General features: G+C 42.3%; 1 protein-coding gene across 2 annotated transcripts in view; it reads right to left on the reverse strand.

The window, feature by feature from the left end:
* Positions 1-20,937, reverse strand: part of gabbr1b (gamma-aminobutyric acid (GABA) B receptor, 1b) — a 116,259-nt gene that overhangs the window by 31,546 nt on the left and 63,776 nt on the right. For both annotated transcript variants that reach the window (XM_069176962.1, XM_069176963.1), the window contains 6 exons: positions 20,845-20,937; positions 12,058-12,192; positions 5,349-5,519; positions 3,320-3,421; positions 2,120-2,185; positions 1,013-1,204 (listed from right to left, as the gene is read on the reverse strand). The exon at positions 20,845-20,937 is cut by the window's right edge and continues 68 nt beyond it. In XM_069176962.1, the coding sequence (XP_069033063.1) occupies positions 1,013-1,204; positions 2,120-2,185; positions 3,320-3,421; positions 5,349-5,519; positions 12,058-12,192; positions 20,845-20,937 (759 nt within the window). The remainder of the gene's footprint in view (positions 1-1,012; positions 1,205-2,119; positions 2,186-3,319; positions 3,422-5,348; positions 5,520-12,057; positions 12,193-20,844) is intronic.

The following is a 20,937-nucleotide window of genomic DNA, read 5'->3' on the forward strand; positions in this document are numbered from 1 at the left end:
GATACGTCACTTTTATCACTTTTTATCACTTTGAGCCCCGTGATGGTTCTCTGAGTTCAACACAGGAAGAGAAACACATCACAGGTCAAATACTTCTGTGACGTGCAGCAGGATTATTATCAGCATGTCAGCATGTATTCCTCGTCAGCAGGAAGTTTAGATCTCAACAATCACAAAAAAAGTCCATGAGAACCTGGAGTCTGCCTTTTGTTGCAGGCTGTCATTCTCCATCTACCTTCAGATCATACCTGCCCTCACCTGATCCTCACCTTCATGTCCACCTACTTCCTCATTACTGACACCTTCTCCCTCAGTCTGTGCCAAAGGCCCCCAAATGAATCTAAAGACCACGATGATCAGAAAGCCCATCTTCATCTTTTGTCTCCATCAGTCACAGTAAAAACAGAAGTGACAGCAACGTTGGTCCTTCAACTGCTGAGAGCTGCTGAGAGTGTCATCCTCTACAACACCTCAGAGTTCATCAGAACCCAGAGCAACACTTCAGTCAGCTGTTTGTTCTTTAATGTAATAGCAGCTTACTGCTCACATGATGCATTTCCCTATTTGCAGTGAGCCCTCATTAGGAGTTCAGACGCTGTGCCACCAATTACTGCAAATTAGAGGTGTTAAACAACTGGCCTGATTATAGCAGGGTCATGAGAGGATGTGTGGTGAGGCTGTGGAATAATAATAATAATAATAATAATAATAATAATAATAATAATAATAATAATAATAATAATAATAATAATAATAAATATAGATATAAATATAAATAAACATTATTTCCACAATACATTTTAAAACAAAGTCCAATTAGAAATAAAAACAATGCAGTCAATAATTAAAATGTGTGTAACAGAGGGTGAATGAAAACGTGTAACTTAATGTAACTAAGTACAATATATATAATAAGTGGCGTAGAGCTGTCATCATGAATTCCCTGCTGCTGCCTGTGATGCTCTGGAGCTCCACCGCTCTGCATCAACTCATAAGATCACTGGTGTCTCACCAGGTTGGAGGCCCCTCGCACCGTCTCTGGGTTGAGCATGACGATCTCAGTGGTCACATGACCCTCCACAGCCTCCGTCATCTGCTCCACCGTACAGTTGATGGATGGGTCCTTGATCTTGAACCAGTTGTCTGCGTACCAGCCGATGAGGAACCACACAAACTTTTTCCCGTACAGCTTCTCCTTGTACACCTGCAGAGGGAAGAACACATTCAGGTGAGTGTGAATCATTTTCATATGATTTTTAATTGAGGAAAAGATTTTCACTGTTGTTTTCTTTACTCTTTAATATTTTAAATTAGTTTTTGAAAGTGTATTGGTATTGCATCACTTCTCAGCTTCTGTCCTGATGTACTGTGATATATTTTCATGTATCACATGTGGTGGTCGGTTTGATGGACATTTTAATATCCGTCATGTCCCTGAGACACTGCAGCAGACATGGAGGTGACATCATACAGTATGAGGTCTGTCTAAGACACAGATAGAAAAAAGACATGCAGTAAAGGGCTCTTATGTCGCTCAGTGTTACAGGCAAAGGTTCTTAAAATAGGAATTATTTAAATCCTTTTGCATGTTTTATTTAATTGCTTTTAATTGTTTGGATTTTTTTCTGTTCTATCTAAGTTCTGACAGAAAGCAACAACGTCAGTGATTTTACTTTTTTATTCTTTGTTTTAATGGACAACCTCATAGAAAGCAAAGTTTTTAAGAGTGGTTCCACATTCTGTTTATATACTGTATTTGCACTAAAGAGTATTCATGTACAGGCATGTAGAGGACATGATACATAATCCTACTTTTAGTTTTACGGTACATTATTAGGTATATCGACACATGGGGTGGTGATCACTCGGAAACATAACAGTGGTGGTGAAGAAGAGGACTGAGAGCAAACATGGCCGTCAACAATTCAGCAGTTACAAAACAAAGAACTGCACATGTTCTATGAAGAAGGAAATCCATGAAACTAAAAATAAAACTCCAGAAATTCTCATTATAATAATAACTTGTATTTATTGTGAAAGGAAACAAAACTTCAGTAAATTTAATACTTTCTGCTTAATACTTTAAATGAGACAAATGAATGTGAAGAGGAGACTTTACCTCACAGAAGACCTTCCTGGCCTCCGTCTCATAGAAAAGGCCGACAATAATTCTGGCATCTTGGCGCTGAGAGAGAAAAGGGTGGAGTCACACATGGGTGGAGATAAACAGAACTTTAAAGGCCCTGCAGTGTGGATGGGGGTCCTGCAGTGTGGATGGGGGTCCTGGGGGTGCTGCAGTGTGGATGGGGGTGCTGTAGTGTGGATGGGAATGCTGCAGTGTGGATGGGGGTGCTGTAGTGTGGATGGGAATGCTGCAGTGTGGATGGGGGTGCTGCAGTGTGGATGGGGGTGCTGCAGTGTGGATGGGGGTCCTGGGGGTGCTGCAGTGTGGATGGGGATGCTGCAGTGTGGATGGGGGTGCTGCAGTGTGGATCAGGAACAGAGGAGCCGACCCTCCTCTGCCTCCTGCACCACACAGCGGTACACTTCCTGTCCACAGGGTTACCTTCATGCTGTTACCATGGTTACCTCTGCAATGACCAATTAATCTTGAGAACAGAAACTAGACCAACATGCTGGGTGAGGTCATTGTCAGGAGTCTGTGGAAGAAGAGGTTCACTGTCGTTCTGCTTTCAGTGAAAACAGCGTGCAGACGTTTGTGACTCGTCATCAGACTCATATCAGAAATAAAATATAAAAACATGAAGTATATTTCACTGTCTGGTCCAGAAGAACTAAGTTCCTCATGTTGCTGAAATCTAGAAACAAAGCACTCAGCCAGTCATTCTTTTGTTTTAAACTCCAAATTAAATTCAGTGATGACTGACAACTTTGACTTATGATTCATGTGTTTGATTCATTCCAGTGACAGATGCATCTCCTCTTAAAGCATCACAGTATTTAAAACCAGTTGTGAAAAAAAACTCTGGTTCCCTCTGAGAGGATGTTCAGGTTGATCTGGACTTCACGTCTCTGTTCAGAACCAGCTGCTTCTCATTAAATCAAATACTGATGCTTAGTCAAAGCTAAAGAGAAACACATCAGGTGTCCTCTCAAGTCGAAGAACAGACTGTGTTTGAGTCAGAGAGGAGCAAAAATAAATGAGGATTTCTTTTAAGTAACATAATGGAGAGTTTGAACATTAACATATAAACTCCACGTGCTGTGATACAGATAAAAGTGTGTGAGGACTTTGTTGTTGTTCTCAGTGGTGAACAGTTTCCTGACTGCTGTTCAGCTACATGTGTAAAAAGTGCACCTTGAGGTTTTTGACAGCCACAGCAGGGTCGGTGAGGAAACTCTGACGCACACTGATTTCAATCCCCGCCTCCTTCACCCTCTCCTCCAGATCATCCAGAGTCTGTGGACACAGAGAGACACAGTAAGGAGCTGTCAGAGGATGAAATGTGTGAGACCGACTGCACAGGTAGACACACTCATCTCATCGTGTCCATATTTATCATTAGTTTTCTTCTGTCACAAAAAAAGACAGAAGAAGAAAGAAGTTTGTGTTGATGGTTGTTCAGAACAAACCTCTTTGTTCTCTTACATTCCTTTGTCTGGTGATTACAGCAACACTGGAAAACTCCAGTTTACAGGAAAAGGTCTAAATGAAATGATTTCTTTCACATAGCTGAGAATGTTGAGGATAAGAAAACTTGACCAAGATCAGAGGCCGTATCTGGAAGAAAGGACATCATTAAATATGCATTACATTAAAATAATTCCGTGTTCATCTACTTGTTCTGTTTCTGGGTGAGTGAGTGTTTGTGTTTCAGTTTGTTTGGACATGATGAATAGAATATTAAATGGAGTGCATTTAAACCAATGATCAAATGAAGCATATTTTTTGACTCATTAAAGTGAAGAAATATGTTATCTGGTGTTCATGTTTAGTAGTTCTTCTAACACTTTAATCTGAGATAGAGAAAATGATGTTCATCCCTCCAGCTGACAGTCTTCTTCTTTTATTTATCAACTTAAAACACTCCTCAAACTTCTAGTACTGTGTAGCAGCGTTCACTCTGTCACTCTGAAACATGGAGGTTCAGTCGGAAAATAATGTATTTCTATGTTGACAATGAACCACGATAAAGACAGAAATAAAAGAAGGCTAAATCACTCCGGTAGTGTTGGATTACATCATTTCTGCTTGTGAAGGAGCTGATGTAATCCAACATCAGATCATGTAAAACTTACCATGAGGTTTCAGTTAATCATCTGCAATGTCATTTTTCATCAACGGACCACAGAGATCAAGCATGTCCTGTTTATAGCTTTTTATGTGATATAAATTTCAATAAAAACTCTGTAACTACCTGGTTAGATTATTATCCTATCCTAGTCCTATTATCAGACTGTGGTGGCGACGCTAACTATAGCCTCATCAGCTAAGGCTCGCTTTAATAGGTTTTTGCTGCACTCCTCTCTACATCTCTTTCTACATCTCTTTCTACATCTCCTCTTTCTACATCTCTCTCTACATCTCCTCTTTCTACATCTCTTTCTACATCTCCTCTTTATACATCTCTCTGCATCTCCTCTTTCTACATCTCCTCTCTACATCTCTCTACATCTCTCTCTACATCTCCTCTTTATACATCTCTCTCTACATCTCCTCTTTATACATCTCTCTGCATCTCCTTTTTCTACATCTCCTCTCTACATCTCCTCTTCCTACATCTCCTTTTTCTACATCTCCTCTTTCTACATCTCTCTACATCTCCTCTTTCTACATCTCTCTCTCTAGATTTCCTCTCTACATCTCCTCTTTCTACATCTCTCTCTCTAGATTTCCTCTCTACATCTCCTCTTTCTACATCTCCTCTCTCTACATCTCCTCTTTCTACATCTCTCTACATCTCCTCTTTCTACATCTCCTCTCTACATCTCTCTACATCTCCTCTCTACATCTCTCTACATCTCCTCTTTCTACATCTCTCTACATCTCCTCTCTACATCTCCTCTTTCTACATCTCTCTCTACATCTCCTCTTTCTACATCTCTCTCTACATCTCCTCTTTCTACATCTCCTCTTTCTACATCTCCTCTTTCTACATCTCTCTCTAGATCTCCTCTCTACATCTCCTCTTTCTACATCTACATCTTTTGTAATTCAAAAAGAGAGTGGTGCTGATTGAATCTGGCTAAACTATGATTGGACAACTTGCTTTCCAGAGGAGGGGCTTAGTTTAAGGTCAAAACTAAGATTCATTCAATTAGGGAGTTACAACAAAATCTAAGAGAAGGCCTTTAAATGATGAAAAGTGGTTAAACTCATGACTCACCGATGTAAACACTTCTGTTGTTTGCTGAATGGTGGCGATCTTGGTCCATTTCCACTTCTGGAAGAGCTGCACTCGGGTGGGGTTGTGCAGAGTGGCGGACGGATGAGTGCGGAAGAAGGTGGGGAAGCGCTGGCGGTTGGACAGAGCTGGAGAGCTGGATCCGTACGACAACTGAGACACACGGAGACACACACAGACACACCATACTGTCATCCTGATGACAACACAAAACCTAACATGGTGAACAAGGTATTCAACTTCATCCTCTAACTAAAGTTACTTAAGTTATTAAAACTGCAGAAATCAAGTGTCTATCTGAGGACATCTTCATGTTACAGAGCACGAACACACAAAGCCGATACCTTCAGATACATTCAAGGTGAGTTTGTACTGGAAATTAGTTGATTTTAAAATACCACATAACATAATTGTACAATTCTATATTGCATTTATGGTGTTCATGGTAGTGAAGAAGATCTTTGCTCTACTCAGCCTCTGGGACCAAAGATGATGAAGATGACTACAGGAAACTGAGGGAGCAAAGTTCCTGAGCAGCCACACTGGTGTCTTGATATATTATATTCCTCATAATATATAATAATGTGCTGCTCTGTGGCCATAAACATCACAGCTGTCTCTCTCTACGCTGATGACACTCTTATGTTCCTCTTACATCGTGTGACGCTGGACACACACTGCAGTTCCTCACAGTTTGTTCCATGTTGGAAAAGTGTTGCAGGTTTTTGGATGAACCATCTGCCCATTAGCTATCACAGGGTAACTTCAACCAATCACATCATCGCTGTCTTCTTCTTTCTGTTTACTCGAACTGCCAGTAGGAAGTTGTGTGATCTCATGAATCCAGCTGCATCCAAGATAAATTAAAAAAATAAATCTGTCACTATTTACAGTCCTGCATCAGTTCCTCTGATGAAACACATTCCTTTGTCTTTGTTTAAAGTTTGATTATTTTTATAATTTTTTACATCCCTGTTTTTTTCTTTATGTAAAACCTTTTGTAATCTGTTTTTTATAACGTGTGGATGTTACTTTTTTACATAATGATCACTGACTCGGTGGATCAGTTCATTTTTTAATCAGATTCTGTTTTTCTGAATCTACTCTCTGGACCGGCCTCCTCTGAATGGTTGGGGATATAATATCCCATACACCATATAGATCTAATGATGGACTTAAATAGTATAATAAAAACAACTGGAAGTGCACTAACATAACTCAATTTTAAATAATTTACCTCTAATTTTTTTCTGAATTAATGGTTACAAATAGCTTCAACTTTACTTATTTAAAATCATTATTTCAGATATTTAAATCCTTTTGAGGGTTAGTATTTGCGATGCAGTTTAGGACTGAGAGCGTCAGAAAAAAAAAGCCATAATCAGGTACCACTGTCTTAGTGTTTGCTTCAATATCCCTCTGATGAATCATACAAAATCTATTCAACATTGTCAGTGAGTGCCGACAGTTTCAGGCTGTACATTATGAAATGGACAATGTTAGAGAAATAGGTCACAGTCGTACTGTAGGAAGGAGGAAAAGCTCCTGCTAACACAGATACACAGAACTTTTCTTAGTATGAGTGCACTTTTCAATCATTCCCCACAGAGCACAGTGACATTCATCCTGTGCTGCACACCGAGCTCAGAGACGTTATTCTGACCTCCATACAGCCGCTCTCATCTGACACTGATCTGCTTGGAGAAGACAGAGACAACTGTCTGATAAATGTCAAAGTCCCCGGCAGTGGTTGGATGCAGGAAACAAAAGATGTGGGGCTACAGCTTCATTGGTGGAGTTGAACTCTGCCTGAGCTGGGTGGTGCTGGGAGGAAGCTGAATTTATAAAGCCAGGTTTTAGTTAGAGCTCAAACAAAGTGATGCTTTTATCATGTAACGGTTTGAAAAGCCTCTCCAACACTAGAATCATAGAGGCATTAGGTTTGATGTTTAAAAAATCAGCCAGGTGTGTGGAGGTGAGGAGGTGGGCGGGGTTTGTACCAACATGTGATGACCTTCACACTTTATAACACAACACCACCGACATGTGATGACCTTCACACTTTATAACACAACACCACCGACATGTGATGACCTTCACACTTTATAGCACAACACCACCGACATGTGATGACCTTCACACTTTATAACACAACACCACCGACATGTGATGACCTTCACACTTTATAACACAACACCACCGACATGTGATGACCTTCACACTTTATAACACAACACCACCGACATGTGATGACCTTCACACTTTATAACACAACACAAGTGACATGTGATGACCTTCACACTTTATAACACAACACCACCGACATGTGATGACCTTCACACTTTATAACACAACACCTCCGACATGTGACGACCTTCACACTTTATAACACAACGCCTCCGACATGTGATGACCTTCACACTTTATAACACAACACCACCGACATGTGATGACCTTCACACTTTATAACACAACACAAGTGACATGTGATGACCTTCACACTTTATAACACAACAGTATCGACATGTGATGACCTTCACACTTTATAACACAACACCACCGACATGTGATGACCTTCACACTTTATAACACAACACCACCGACATGTGATGACCTTCACACTTTATAACACAACACCTCCGACATGTGATGACCTTCACACTTTATAACACAACACCACCGACATGTGATGACCTTCACACTTTATAACACAACACCACCGACATGTGATGACCTTCACACTTTATAACACAACACCACCGACATGTGATGACCTTCACACTTTATAACACAACACCACCGACATGTGATGACCTTCACACTTTATAACACAACACAAGTGACATGTGATGACCTTCACACTTTATAACACAACACCACCGACATGTGATGACCTTCACATTTTATAACACAACACCACCGACATGTGATGACCTTCACACTTTATAACACAACACCACCGACATGTGATGACCTTCACACTTTATAACACAACACCTCCGACATGTGATGACCTTCACACTTTATAACACAACACCTCCGACATGTGATGACCTTCACACTTTATAACACAACACAAGTGACATGTGATGACCTTCACACTTTATAACACAACACCACCGACATGTGATGACCTTCACACTTTATAACACAACACCTCCGACATGTGATGACCTTCACACTTTATAACACAACACAAGTGACATGTGATGACCTTCACACTTTATAACACAACACCTCCGACATGTGATGACCTTCACACTTTAATTTACTAACATGTTCACCAAACTACAAACTGTGTTCACTTCTTTTACTGATTTAAAGATTTCTGCTCTGTATCAATGTATTTGCAAAACATGTGTACTGTTAACATGGAGACAAACAAAATGAAATCTTCACTCAGACGGGAAGTGTTCATCAAGGTAATAATATAATTCCGACATTATTGAATATATGAATAATGATCTTGTTGAGTTGGATCAGTGTGTTATTCCTGCACTCTCCCTCCTGTCAGAGAGCTGAAGTCAGTTTTATACAGGTGACCTTGTTCGACTGTCTCCTCCTGAACCAGGACTACAGCAACAGCTGGTCCAGTACAGCAGATCTGTCAGGGCTCTGACTGGAAATATGAACAATAATGAGCTCATGATTATTGTAAAAACAAACAGTTTACCATCACTAACCATATCACTGAACATAGTATGAGTTACACCCATGCTGGTACAACATAACTGCATCACATAGCGTCAACATGTTAGTGTAGAGCACGAATGAAATCAGATTAAATATCTGTAAAGTCCAAATTCTAATTTAAATCTGTTTTAATATATCTGACAGTGTCATCCAGCCCGTTACACTGTATGGTGGAGAAGTTCAGGTCTTCTCAGTTATCACCGGATGTCTAATTCTACATTTTACACTAAAAACAGACACAGACAACAGAAGCTGTCAGATTACAATCAACATTCAGAAGATAACACTGACAGGTTTTAATCCCTTTAAATCCAGACACCAACACCCTCCAGTCCAAAGTCCCCCAAACCCAAGAAAGAGTCCTGCATGTCACACGCACACGCACGATTGAGTATAAAAGGATGATTTCAGAGAGGCAGAGTCTCTCAGCAGTGAAGCTTCTCTTCACTGGCTTCCTGTGAAATCAAGAATAGAATTTAAAATTCTCTTGATGACTTACAAAGCTCTACATGATCAGGCTCCATCATATCTCAGAGATCTTATAGAACCATATAATCCTAGCAGAACACTTCTCTCTCAGTACGCTGGTCTACTTGTGGTTCCTGGAGTTTCCAGAAGTAGAATGGGAGGCGGAGCTTCAGTTTTCAGGCTCCTCTCCTGTGGAACCAACCAGCTCCCAGTTTGTGTTCGAGGGGCAGAAACCCTCTCTGGCTTTAAGATTAGACTCAAAACGTTCCTTTGTGATAAAGCCTATAGTTAGGGCTGGCTCAGGTAGACCTGAACCAACCCTTAGTTATGCTGTTATAGGCCGAGGCTGCTGGGGGACCTCGTTACATGCTGAGCTTCTTTTCTTTCCTCCTACTCTTTAACTGACTCATACCTCACCATCTTTTTCTCTCCCATAGTTTCTTCTTATTATCTGTTGTCTCCATTCAGTTCCTTCGCTCATGTAGTTTCTGTTCTTTCTTTTGCAGATGTCCCGTCATGGAGCTGCATGTCTCTGCTCTGTGCTTGTCGTCTCCACCAACAGTTCTTCTCTTCTATCTCTATGCTGTCCTTTTCTCTCTCTGCTCTCCTCTCACTCCAACCGGTCGAGGGAGATGTTCTCCACCTCTGAGTCTGGTTCTGTCAGAGGTTTCTTCCTGTTCAGAGGGAGTTTTTCTTCCCTCTGTTGGAGGTTTTTCTCCCTTAAAGAGGAGTTTTTTCCCTCCTAGCTTAAGTGGGAATTGTTGAATTATTGGGTTTCTCTGTATACTATTGTAAAGTCTTGCTGAAAGGACTTTAATGTGTTAAGTGCCATGAAATAGCCTGTGTTGTGATTTGGCGTGATATAAATAAAGTTGAATTGAATTGAATTGAATTGAATTGAATTGAATTGAATTGAATTGAATTGAATTGAATTGAATTGAATTGAATTGAATTGAATTGAAGATGGGGAGAATTTCACCACTCTGTGAAAGACTGTGTGGGAAAATAGTGCAACAATCTAAGAATAATGTTCCTTAACGTAAAACTACAAAGAATTAGTGGATTTCATCATCTACGGTTCATAATATCATTAAAAGATTCAGAGAATCTGGAGAAATCTCTGAACACAAGGGACAAGGCTGGAAACCAATATTGGATGGTGGTGATCTTCAGGCCTTCAGGCAGCACTGCATTAAAAACACACTATTCTGGAGTGGAAATCGCTGCATGGGCTCAGGAACACTTGTGAAAACCATCATCTGTGAACACAGTTCATCGCTGCGTCCACAAATGAAGGTTAAAACTCTCCAAAGAAGAAACCAGATAGAAACATGATCAGAAACACCGCCGCCTTCTCTGGACCGAGATCATTGAAGATGGACTGAGGTGAAATGGAGAACTGTCCTGAGGTCTGATGGATCACAATCTGAGATTCTTTTTAGAAATCATGGATGCTGCATCCTCCAGGTTAAAGAGGAGAGGGACCATCCAGCTTGTTATCAGCGCTCAGTTAAAAAGCCAGCATCTGTGATGGTACAGGGATCCATTAGCACACATGAACTGGGTAGCTTGAACATCTGGAAGGAAGCATTAATGCTGAATGATATATTCAGGTTTTGGAGCAACATATGCTGCCATCCAGACAACGTCTCTTTCAGGGAAGGTCTTGTTTATTTCAGCAGAACAACGTCCAACCACATTCTGCACGTATTCCAACAGCATGTCTCCGTAGTAGAAGAGTCCGCTGATAAACTGACCTCCTGCAGTCCAGACCTGTCAATCATTGAAAACATTTGGGACAACATTTCACTTTCAAAACTCCAGAAACTGGTCTCCTCAGTTCTCAAACATTTACAGATGTAAAAAGAAGAAATGATGCAGCACAGTGGTAAACATGACCCTGTCCCAACTTTTTGAGATGAGTTGCTGCCATCAAATTTAAAATAAGCACATACTTTTCATAAAACTATGACATGTCTCAGTTTAAACATTTCATATGTTGTCTTTGGTCTATTGTCAGTTATATGAGTTTACATGTTTTACAAATAATCAAATTCAGTTTTTATTTAGAGTTTACACAGCATCCCAACTTTTTCAGAAACAGGGTTGTAAAATGACACATCTGTAGAAGCTGAACCAGAGTCATGCTGACGTCAGGAACACACTGTGTGTTAGTGCCAAACTGTGTGTGTGTGTGTGTGTGTGTGTGTGTGTGTGTGTGTGTGTGTGTGTGTGTGTGTGTGTGTGTGTGTGTGTGTGTGTGTGTGTGTGTGTGATGCTGTGGTGTGTTCACACAGCAGATCAGTGGACACTGAGGACAGCCTCTGTCCCACTGTTTCTATACGCTGCTCTTTTCATGCAGCACTGTTCATGCTAATTCTTCTATTGTTTCCTTTCTAAAAACAGACATACATGCTCTCACAACACAAATCTTTCTAAAGAAATCTTCCAGGCAGCATGTTGACTCACCGCTGCAACAGCAAATATACGTTAGTGAAATATGACAGCTATGTGTTGGAGAGGTTCTCACCACGATGAGGTTCCACATGCGAGCAGCTTCAGCCACCAGCGTGGACACGGAGCTGCAGCCTGGCATCAGCACCACCTTGATGGGCTCCGTGTACAGGAGGTCATACAGCAGTTTGGTGGCCTCGCCTGGATCACACTGTGGACAGAGACAGACAGTAAGGGGACATCATCAGGACATCCTCACTGAGACAGACAGCAGTGGCACATCATCAGGACGTCCTCACTAAGACAGACAGCAGGGTGACATCATCAGGATGTCCTCACTGAGACAGACAAGCCTACCTGGTCCTGGTGGTGGTGCATTATGTGTCTATGTGAGGGGGGTACATCCAGGACCCAGACATCTTTGAGGGTTCAGAACCACCGGACTAACTGATGGGTTTATAATAAAGTAATAAAATGTGACACTCCTGGTTTATGTTGTCTCAATGTTGAATGTAGTGTTCTGTCTGGAACATGGACCAGATGAATGTGGAGGGACACTGAACACTCTGGGAGATACAGTGCATCCAGAAAGTATTCACAGCACTTCACTTTTTCCACATTTTGTTATATTACAGCTTTATTCCAAAATGGATTAAATTATTTTTTTTCCTCAAAGTTCTACACACAATACCCCATAATGATAATGTGAAAAAAGGTTTTTTGAAATTTTTGCAAATCTATTAAAAATAAAAAACGAAACATTTGTCCATAAGTATTCACAGCCTTTGCCATGAGACTCAAAATTGAGCTCAGGTGCATCCTGTTTCCACTGATCATCCTTGAGATGTTTCTACAACTTGATTAGAGTCCACCTGGTAAATTCAGTTGATTGGACATGATTTGGAAAGACACACACCGTCTATATAAGGTCCCACAGTTGACAGAGCACAAACCAAGCCATGAAGTCCAAGGAATTGTCTGTAGACCTCCATGACAGGATTGTATCGAGGCTCAGATCTGGGGAAGGGTACAGAAACATTTCTGCAGCATTGAAGGTCCCAATGAGCACAGTGGCCTCCATCATCCGTAAATGGAAGAAGTTTGAACCACCAGGACTCTTCCTAGAGTCGGCCGCCCGGCCAAACTGAGCGATCGGGGGAGAAGGGCCTTAGTCAGGGAGGTGACCAAGAACCCAATGGTCACTCTGATAGAGCTCCAACGTTGCTCTGTGAAGAGAGGAGAACCTTCCAGAAGGACAACCATCTCTGCAGCACTCCACCAAGCAGGCCTGTATGGTAGAGTGGACAGACGGAAGACACTCCTCAGTATAAGGCACATGACAGCCCACCTGGAGTTTACCAAAAGGCACCTGAAGGACTGTCAGACCACGAGAAACTAAATTCTCTGGTCTGATGAAACAAAGATTGAACTCTTTGGCCTGAATGCCAAGCGTCATGTTTGGAGGAAACCAGGCACCGCTCATCACCTGGCCAATACCATCTCTACGGTGAAGCATGGTGGTGGCAGCATCATGCTGTGGGGATGTTTTTCAGCGGCAGGAACTGGGAGACTAGTCAGGATGGAGGGAAAGATGAATGCAGCAATGTACAGAGACATCCTTGATGAAAACCTTCTCCAGAGTGCTCTGGACCTCAGACTGGGGCGAAGGTTCATCTTCCAACAGGACAACGACCCGAAGCACACAGCCAAGATAACAAAGGAGTGTCTTCGGGACAACTCTGTGAATGTCTTTGAGAGGCCCAGGCAGAGCCCAGACTTGAACCCGATTGAACATCTCTGGAGAGATCTGAAAATGGCTGTGCACCGACACTCCCCATCCAACCTGATGGAGCTTGAGAGGTCCTGCAAAGAAGAACGGGAGAAACTGCCCAAGAATAGGTGCCAAGCTTATAGCATCATACTCAAAAAGACTTGAGGCTGTAATTTCTGCCAAAGGTGCTTCAACAAAGTATTGAGCAAAGGCTGTGAATACTTATGTACATGTTATATTTACGTTCTTTATATTTAATAGATTTGCAAAAATTTTAAACAAACTTTTTTCATGTTATCATTATGGAGTATTGTGTGTAGAATTTTGAGGAAAAAAATGAATTTAATCCATTTTGAAATAAGGCTGTAACATAACAAAATGTGGAAAAAGTGAAGCGCTGCGAATACTTTCCGGATGCACTGTAAAATAATGACTGACTGTCAGATCTACCTGTCGTTATACCATAAGGTCTGCTTCAGTATAAGCACACAGAGAGCAGAGCCGGCAGCAGGAGGAGAGGTGAGGCACGCTCCAAGGTCACCTCCACCTGAGCCCGACAGCCCTGTCTGGGGAGGCAGACACGCAATCTATCTGCTGGGGAAACATTTACCCAGCAGTCAGCCCCCATTATCCTGATCCACATGTTACAGATGCTGCTTCACTTCCATTTACAGACAGACCACAATGAAAAATCAATAAGCCATTTAAATGATAATGCTACAGGTGTGAGCATTAATCATGTTATAGTTTTTTCATTACGTCATGTGACTCCACACAGATTATTTCAAACAGACGAACATAAAACACTGAGTTCAGTAACTGTAAAACCTTTGGGAGATGATGAAATCATGGATCAGGAGCCTGACGTGCTGGAGAACCTATCACGGGAGTGAAGGATAGGACCCAATAACAACCACGAAGACAGGGATCAGGTACAGAATTGGACTTTGTTTTATCAGGGGTTTGGTCAGAGACAGGCAGTCTAAGCTAGCTTGTGGGTGCGTCCCCGCACTCCACACCGGACAGCGTGGGTTCGGTCAGAACCGCAGCGGCGGCAGGCAGACAGGTGCGTTTGTCGACTGAGTGGTCTCCGTGAACCGACACAGGACAGCAAGCACGGGATCTTCGTGGATCTCTGTGGGGCAACAGGTAAGTCACAACAATGACACAACCTGGCGGCTGGCACACTAGCAGGTACTGGTGACAGAAGGGAGAGAGCTCAGAACCAGATATCTAAACAGGGCATGAACCTACGGGGCTGCGTTATCGTGGTACCAAGGCGAGTTGACGTACGGACTGACCAAGGTGGAGAGTATGACCGGGATAGATATACAGCCAGGAGGTGATTAGTGGAATCAGGAACCGCTGTGCCAGCCGGGCAGGTGGTGGTAGTTAACTTGATGTGGAGAGGAGAAAACCACACCTTCCAGACACAGATCAAAACACAGAGCACGTGCGTCCTACACTCTCCTGCACACTGCTGGCGTCCATACTGGTTTTATTTCTTTGTGATTGGTCCGTTCCTGATGGCACACCCACCATTCGCTCTCCGTTAAGTCTCAGTGTTATCCAACGGCAGCTGGACTCGACTAAAGTTTCCACTCTGATCTGAAATTCTTCTGTCGAAAGTCTTCTTCTCTTAAGTTCTTGTTCACTTCAAACCCGAAGAAGTTTTTGGATGAGAGGTGGAACGTGTTGGAGAACTTCAGGTCTTTAGATAGCACTGCTGTGAAAACACTGTGAGGATGCTGTTAGATGGATGAACTGACAATAAAGCAGTATAATGCAGTCTGTTGTCATGGAGCTTCATCAGAATGAATGTAGTGATTATTATTATTATTATTATTATTATTATTATTATCATTATTATTATTATTAACGTGCACTCGACAGTCATCTAATCTGACAGAGACTTTGTAGGAATCAGTGCTAACGTTAGCAAGCTGGGCTAACTTCACATCCCAGTGTCTCCTCCCAAAGCTTTGAAGGAACAGACGAGGAGCTGAGGAGACACGTCTGTGATGCAGGAGGACATTTCTCAGTCCGTCACAACTCAAGGTTCACACAATGCCCACACACACAAACACACGCACACACATGTGGTCTAATCTTCTTTAAAAATAGAAGAATTTGTACAGCATCTGTTTCACTGTGGTTTGTGTTACTTCACAGAAACAGACTGGAGCTCTTGCTCTCTGTTTTTATATCATGTGTTAACATTGGCTCTCCTGACAGGGAGAGTTACATAACAGAGAGCAGATCCAGCTGGGTACGAAGCTCGTCATCACAGCAGTCAGAAGATGATTCCACAGAGGAGACAAAGAAAGTGCTGTTAAAAGAAATCCTTCAGTTCAGAGTAAGGAAGTCGTTAAAATAAGGCTCCAGAGATTTGAATATAGAACGTTCAACACTTGGTATTGAGTGTAAAATCAGTTGTGAAGAGGCCTTTTTAATCAAATCATGAAAAGTCAGAGTTTTCTTTGTGGGAAATTTAAGTTAAAAACAGAGAGAGCTGCTTCACTGAACATCTGCTGGATCTCTGCATGTTGGGAACAACTCGCCAACATGTCAGAAATGTTTAAAAAAGGCTTGACTTCATTTCCTGCTGCTTTGTGTGTCAGCATCAATAGCTGAAAGGATGTAAACTTAGAAACAAGCTGTTGCCTAGCAACGGGCCCCGACAGCGTCTCCATCCTGCCGGTGAGGGTAAATCCACTCCTGCTGAGTTAAAGGAGGCGTATGCTGAGTGCAGTCTCTCCACCTCATGACACCGAGTCCACAGGCTCACAGAGAGCTGCCCTCTTCCGGCCTCAGTCACACGGACGGCTTGTAAAGCAGCTGACGCATTGATTAACTGGAGCACTCGTGTGAAATCAGCAACACATTCAAATGAGCTTTCACCTCTGAGCAGCGGGCCGGACACACATTTGATCATCGTTCTCGACATCTCAGGAAGGATCTGGAGAGGTTTTCTGCTCCGTTCACCACCTGATGACACAGGCTTTTCTCTGGCAGCTCTTCATGCAGCGCTGGACTGTTATCAGCGGGAGATCCACCGGAGGATGCAGATCAGTGGAGTGTTGAGAGGCGTGTGATCGATGAGCCCTCCGGCCTCTTCTTCTTCCACTTGGCCGACTCCTCGCCGTGTGCTTCTCTGTGTGTTCACTGATAAGATAGTGTAACATCTCTTCTTTTTCTTGGCGCCAAATCTGTGTTTGTTTGAACTGCAGTTGTCCTGGTTACTGTTGTCATGCCAACCTCTACACCCTCCCTAACCCCCGCCCCACACCCAGCGTTTGAAGTAGGGATCCAATGCAGAACAGCTTGAACCAATCAGAGCGATGCTTTTAGAGGAGCCCCGCCTGTCACAGTGAGCTGAACTGTTTCTACAGAGTGTGTTTACGTCCAGAGAGGCTCAGGCGGGAGACGAGGAACAGTCGGAAATTCAAACCCAGCAGTGACAGACGCCTGTCTGACTCATTCAAAACAAACAGGGCCACTGAACATTAGTTTGTCATGGAAACCTAAAAAAACATTAATAGAGCTGAAACATGTATTTGACAAAATGCAGGTGAGGAGGAACAAACAGAGCTGAGCAACTGAAACGGTGCAGAAAGACTTTTATTACTCTGCTTTTAAAAGAAGTGCCACATGTGATGAACCCTCCCCTGAGTCATGTGACTGGAGGTCTGCCTGCACACGGAGCTGCTGCTATCAGAGCCTGATGGATGTCTGTCACATCAAACAGCTGGTCCTCTTCTTTAAAGCAGTCGTCTCCCTGAGAGTTGTGACTTCCTGTTTCTCACTCGGTCTCATCTTGTAAAGGAGCTGACTGCAGGAATTATCTTACATCTGACCGCTGACCTTTGACCTCTGAATCCGAACCCACAGCTCCGATTGGTTCAGTGATTCATGTGTTCTCAGTGTTTGCTTCAGATACAGAAACAGTCAGAGTGAGCGACTCCATCCACGACCATCAGAAATATATCTCCTCCCAACAGTTACTCCACGGCAGCAGAAACAGTCCTGCAACATACTGCTTCACCGCATCTCTGTCAGCCATGACAGACATGATCTGGTTCTAACAGCACTTCTGTGTGCTCTGAGCTTCAAATTTATATATAAGTATAAGTATTTATAAGCTATTATACAACAAGTAGCTCCGCCTCACAGATCTGATTGGTCAACTGAACATCCGGAACAAATCACCATGACATCACACCCTGCTCATCACTATAAATATTAATATAAATATCCACCTCCTCAATAGGAATATAGAATTAGTATTGAATTTCATATAATATTTAATATAATGTAGTTTCTACTTGTTATAGTTCTATTAAATGACCCATTTGGTGAAGTCGGGTATCTTTCGGTATTTTTTGGTCGCTCTGAGCACCCGTACCGTAACACCACGGATAGTCACGCACTTACAATCCTAGCAGCAGCTAGCTGGACCGGTCTGGTTTGAACACATGACACGGAGCTAAAATGTTAAAAACACATTAATTCATGGATATCTTTGTTCATCAGATATCTTTGTCCATCAGATATCTTTATTTAATCAGATATCTTTGTTCATCAGATATCTTTGTTTCAACTAGACTGAGCTAGCTGATCAGTTTAGTGTTTCTATGTTCTGTATTTATTCAGTTGAAGACTAGAAATCCTCTCCGTTGCTAGGTGGTTGCTAAGGGTCGGACTACTTCCTGGAGTAGGAAACATTACAGATGTTACATGAGAGTCTACTGATGCAACTGATTGTTTTACAGTTCTTAGTCATACCTCATGTGTTGCCATGGAAACGGAAATCACATTAACAAAAAGTTTTATATTTTGATAGTGAATTGCTCCACAATATGAAAACATTTAGATTACATGTTTTATTTAGTCTGTAACTTGTTGTATAATCTCAATATTACACTGGTGAGCAGGGTGTGATGTCATAATGATTTGCTCACGTTCCAAATGTTCTGTTGACCAATCAGATATCTGGGGCGGAGCTACTTGTTGTATATTATTGCTTAAATAACATACAACCTGTTGTAACCTTTTGTTTACTGAACGCACTATCAAACAGTGTTGGAGGAAAAGTAAGTGAGCCGACAATCAAGCACCTCAGAGTGTTTGTGACGCTGCAGATCGGACCTGCAACACGTTCCTCCTCACAGAACCGGCTCAGCTCGGTCCGACTGTTGGGACCTCTGAGCCTCTCTGTCCTCTTCTTCTTCATCTAACGACAGCAGCCACAGAGGAAACTCTGGATGATGAAAATAGAAACTCTCTTCATTTATCCAACCTGCACTGTGAGTGTTTGATGTATTCAGAGCTGAAATGTTCTAACTTACACTTCTGTCACATTTCATTTGATTTATTTAGAGAAGACAAATGTATTCATGAGTGCACTAAATATAGACCCTGAGTGAAGAATCTGTAGGTTCACTTTGATCTGGAGCACATCGCTCAACACACCAAAAGTCTCTGGAAACCATCCAGAACTCACAGAACCAGAGTTACATCCATAACCCAGTTAAACAGAGTCCAGGCAGCATCAGATCTTTGGAGTGTCTCTTTGGCAGAGACGTACACCACATGGGCTGAAATACACTCATCAGCCACGTCCCTGTCGGTCACCTGGCCCGACTGACCTGTCACTGATCCTTATCTCTCCTGCGTATCTAATAGCCAAAAAATAATAGAATAATAATAATAACTTCAAGTGTCTCACTGGTGTACTTTCTAATGAACCAGCAGCTGACCTTTGTTGTGGTGACCTGGTAAAGTAAAACCATGTGCTGCCTTTCCTGTCATCCACACTCACACCTCCGTCCTCCACCGCTCCCCCAGCTGTCTCGTTCTGCCTGCGTTCTCTCGATCCCACCATTCCTCTCTCTGAGCCGCTGCACAGATCACGTCTGAATTCACAGCGCACTGCTGCTCTCATAACATTTGGAGTTCAGGTTGAGAGGGAGCCGACAGAAATAGACTAGCAGAGAAGTTTTTGAGGTGATCTGTTAGCAGAGAGCGTGGAGCTGTTGAAACACGTAAACAACACATCGCTGCAGTTCTTATGCAAACACACACACACACACACACACACACACACACACACACACACACACACACACACACACACACACACACACACACACACACACACACACGCACACACACACACACACACACACACACGCAGCGGCTCCACCACCATGTATAGGTGGAACATTTCTCTGGGGCTGCGACCCAATTTATGGTCTGAATGCTGCATTTTAAAACACGCAGTACACAGAAGACTGCAGATGATCCTACTGATGGTATGGAGCTGTGTGTGTGTGTGTGTGTGTGTGTGTGTGTGTGTGTGTGTGTGTGTGTGTGCGTGTGCGTGCGTGTGTGTGTGTGTGTGTGTGTTACTTCATGTTACTCTCACAGAAGTCATCTGTTTTTTTCTGCCTCTTTGTTACTCTTTGTCTTTATTGACTCTGAATAAATCTGAAGTGAAAAATCCATTTGGAATAAATGAAATAAAATAATGCAGTCATAAATGTGGATAATCCATATAATCCATTAATAAATACGTAGGCCACTGAATTTTTCTTTAGATCTGCAATTATAACTGTAAGTGGTTATTTTAATTATCAGCTGTGTGCTAACAGACTGTTAATATGTATTTATTAACATTATTTTGGTTCAGATGGTCTGCAGCCTTTTTCTAAAACAGACAAGCTGATCTGACAGCGAAGGGGAGTTTTCACAATCTGGCAACCCAGTGGTTGTTTAAATCAGACTTTAAACAGATCAATGATGCACTGCTAAATGTTTCATGATTAATAAAGCCATTAGGTTCAGCATACATGCACCTTTTTGAACATGTTTCATTATTAAATGTATAATTTTGGTTAAACAGCTCAGGTCAGACAACCACTTCCTGTAAAGTAAAATAACTTAAATTGATGCTTACAGCTGCATGAATGTTGTAATTTCTACATTCTTTTGTGTTGGGAGGCTCTTCAGTGAGCACATGCAGGGGCAAATAATCAAACAATAACATACATGTATGTATGTAGGGAGCTGGACAGTCTGTCAGTTACTCACCATGCTGTCGTAGTGGATCAGCTCCAGCTCGTAGTCCGGCAGGATGTCGGTCCTCTTGTTCACCAGGTCCAGGGCCATCTGAGCGGAGGGCAG

Source organism: Embiotoca jacksoni, unplaced genomic scaffold (assembly GCF_022577435.1).
Source record: "Embiotoca jacksoni isolate LCO1_2020_lvr unplaced genomic scaffold, fEmbJac1.0.p SCAF_7, whole genome shotgun sequence".
NCBI lineage: Eukaryota > Metazoa > Chordata > Actinopteri > Embiotocidae > Embiotoca > Embiotoca jacksoni.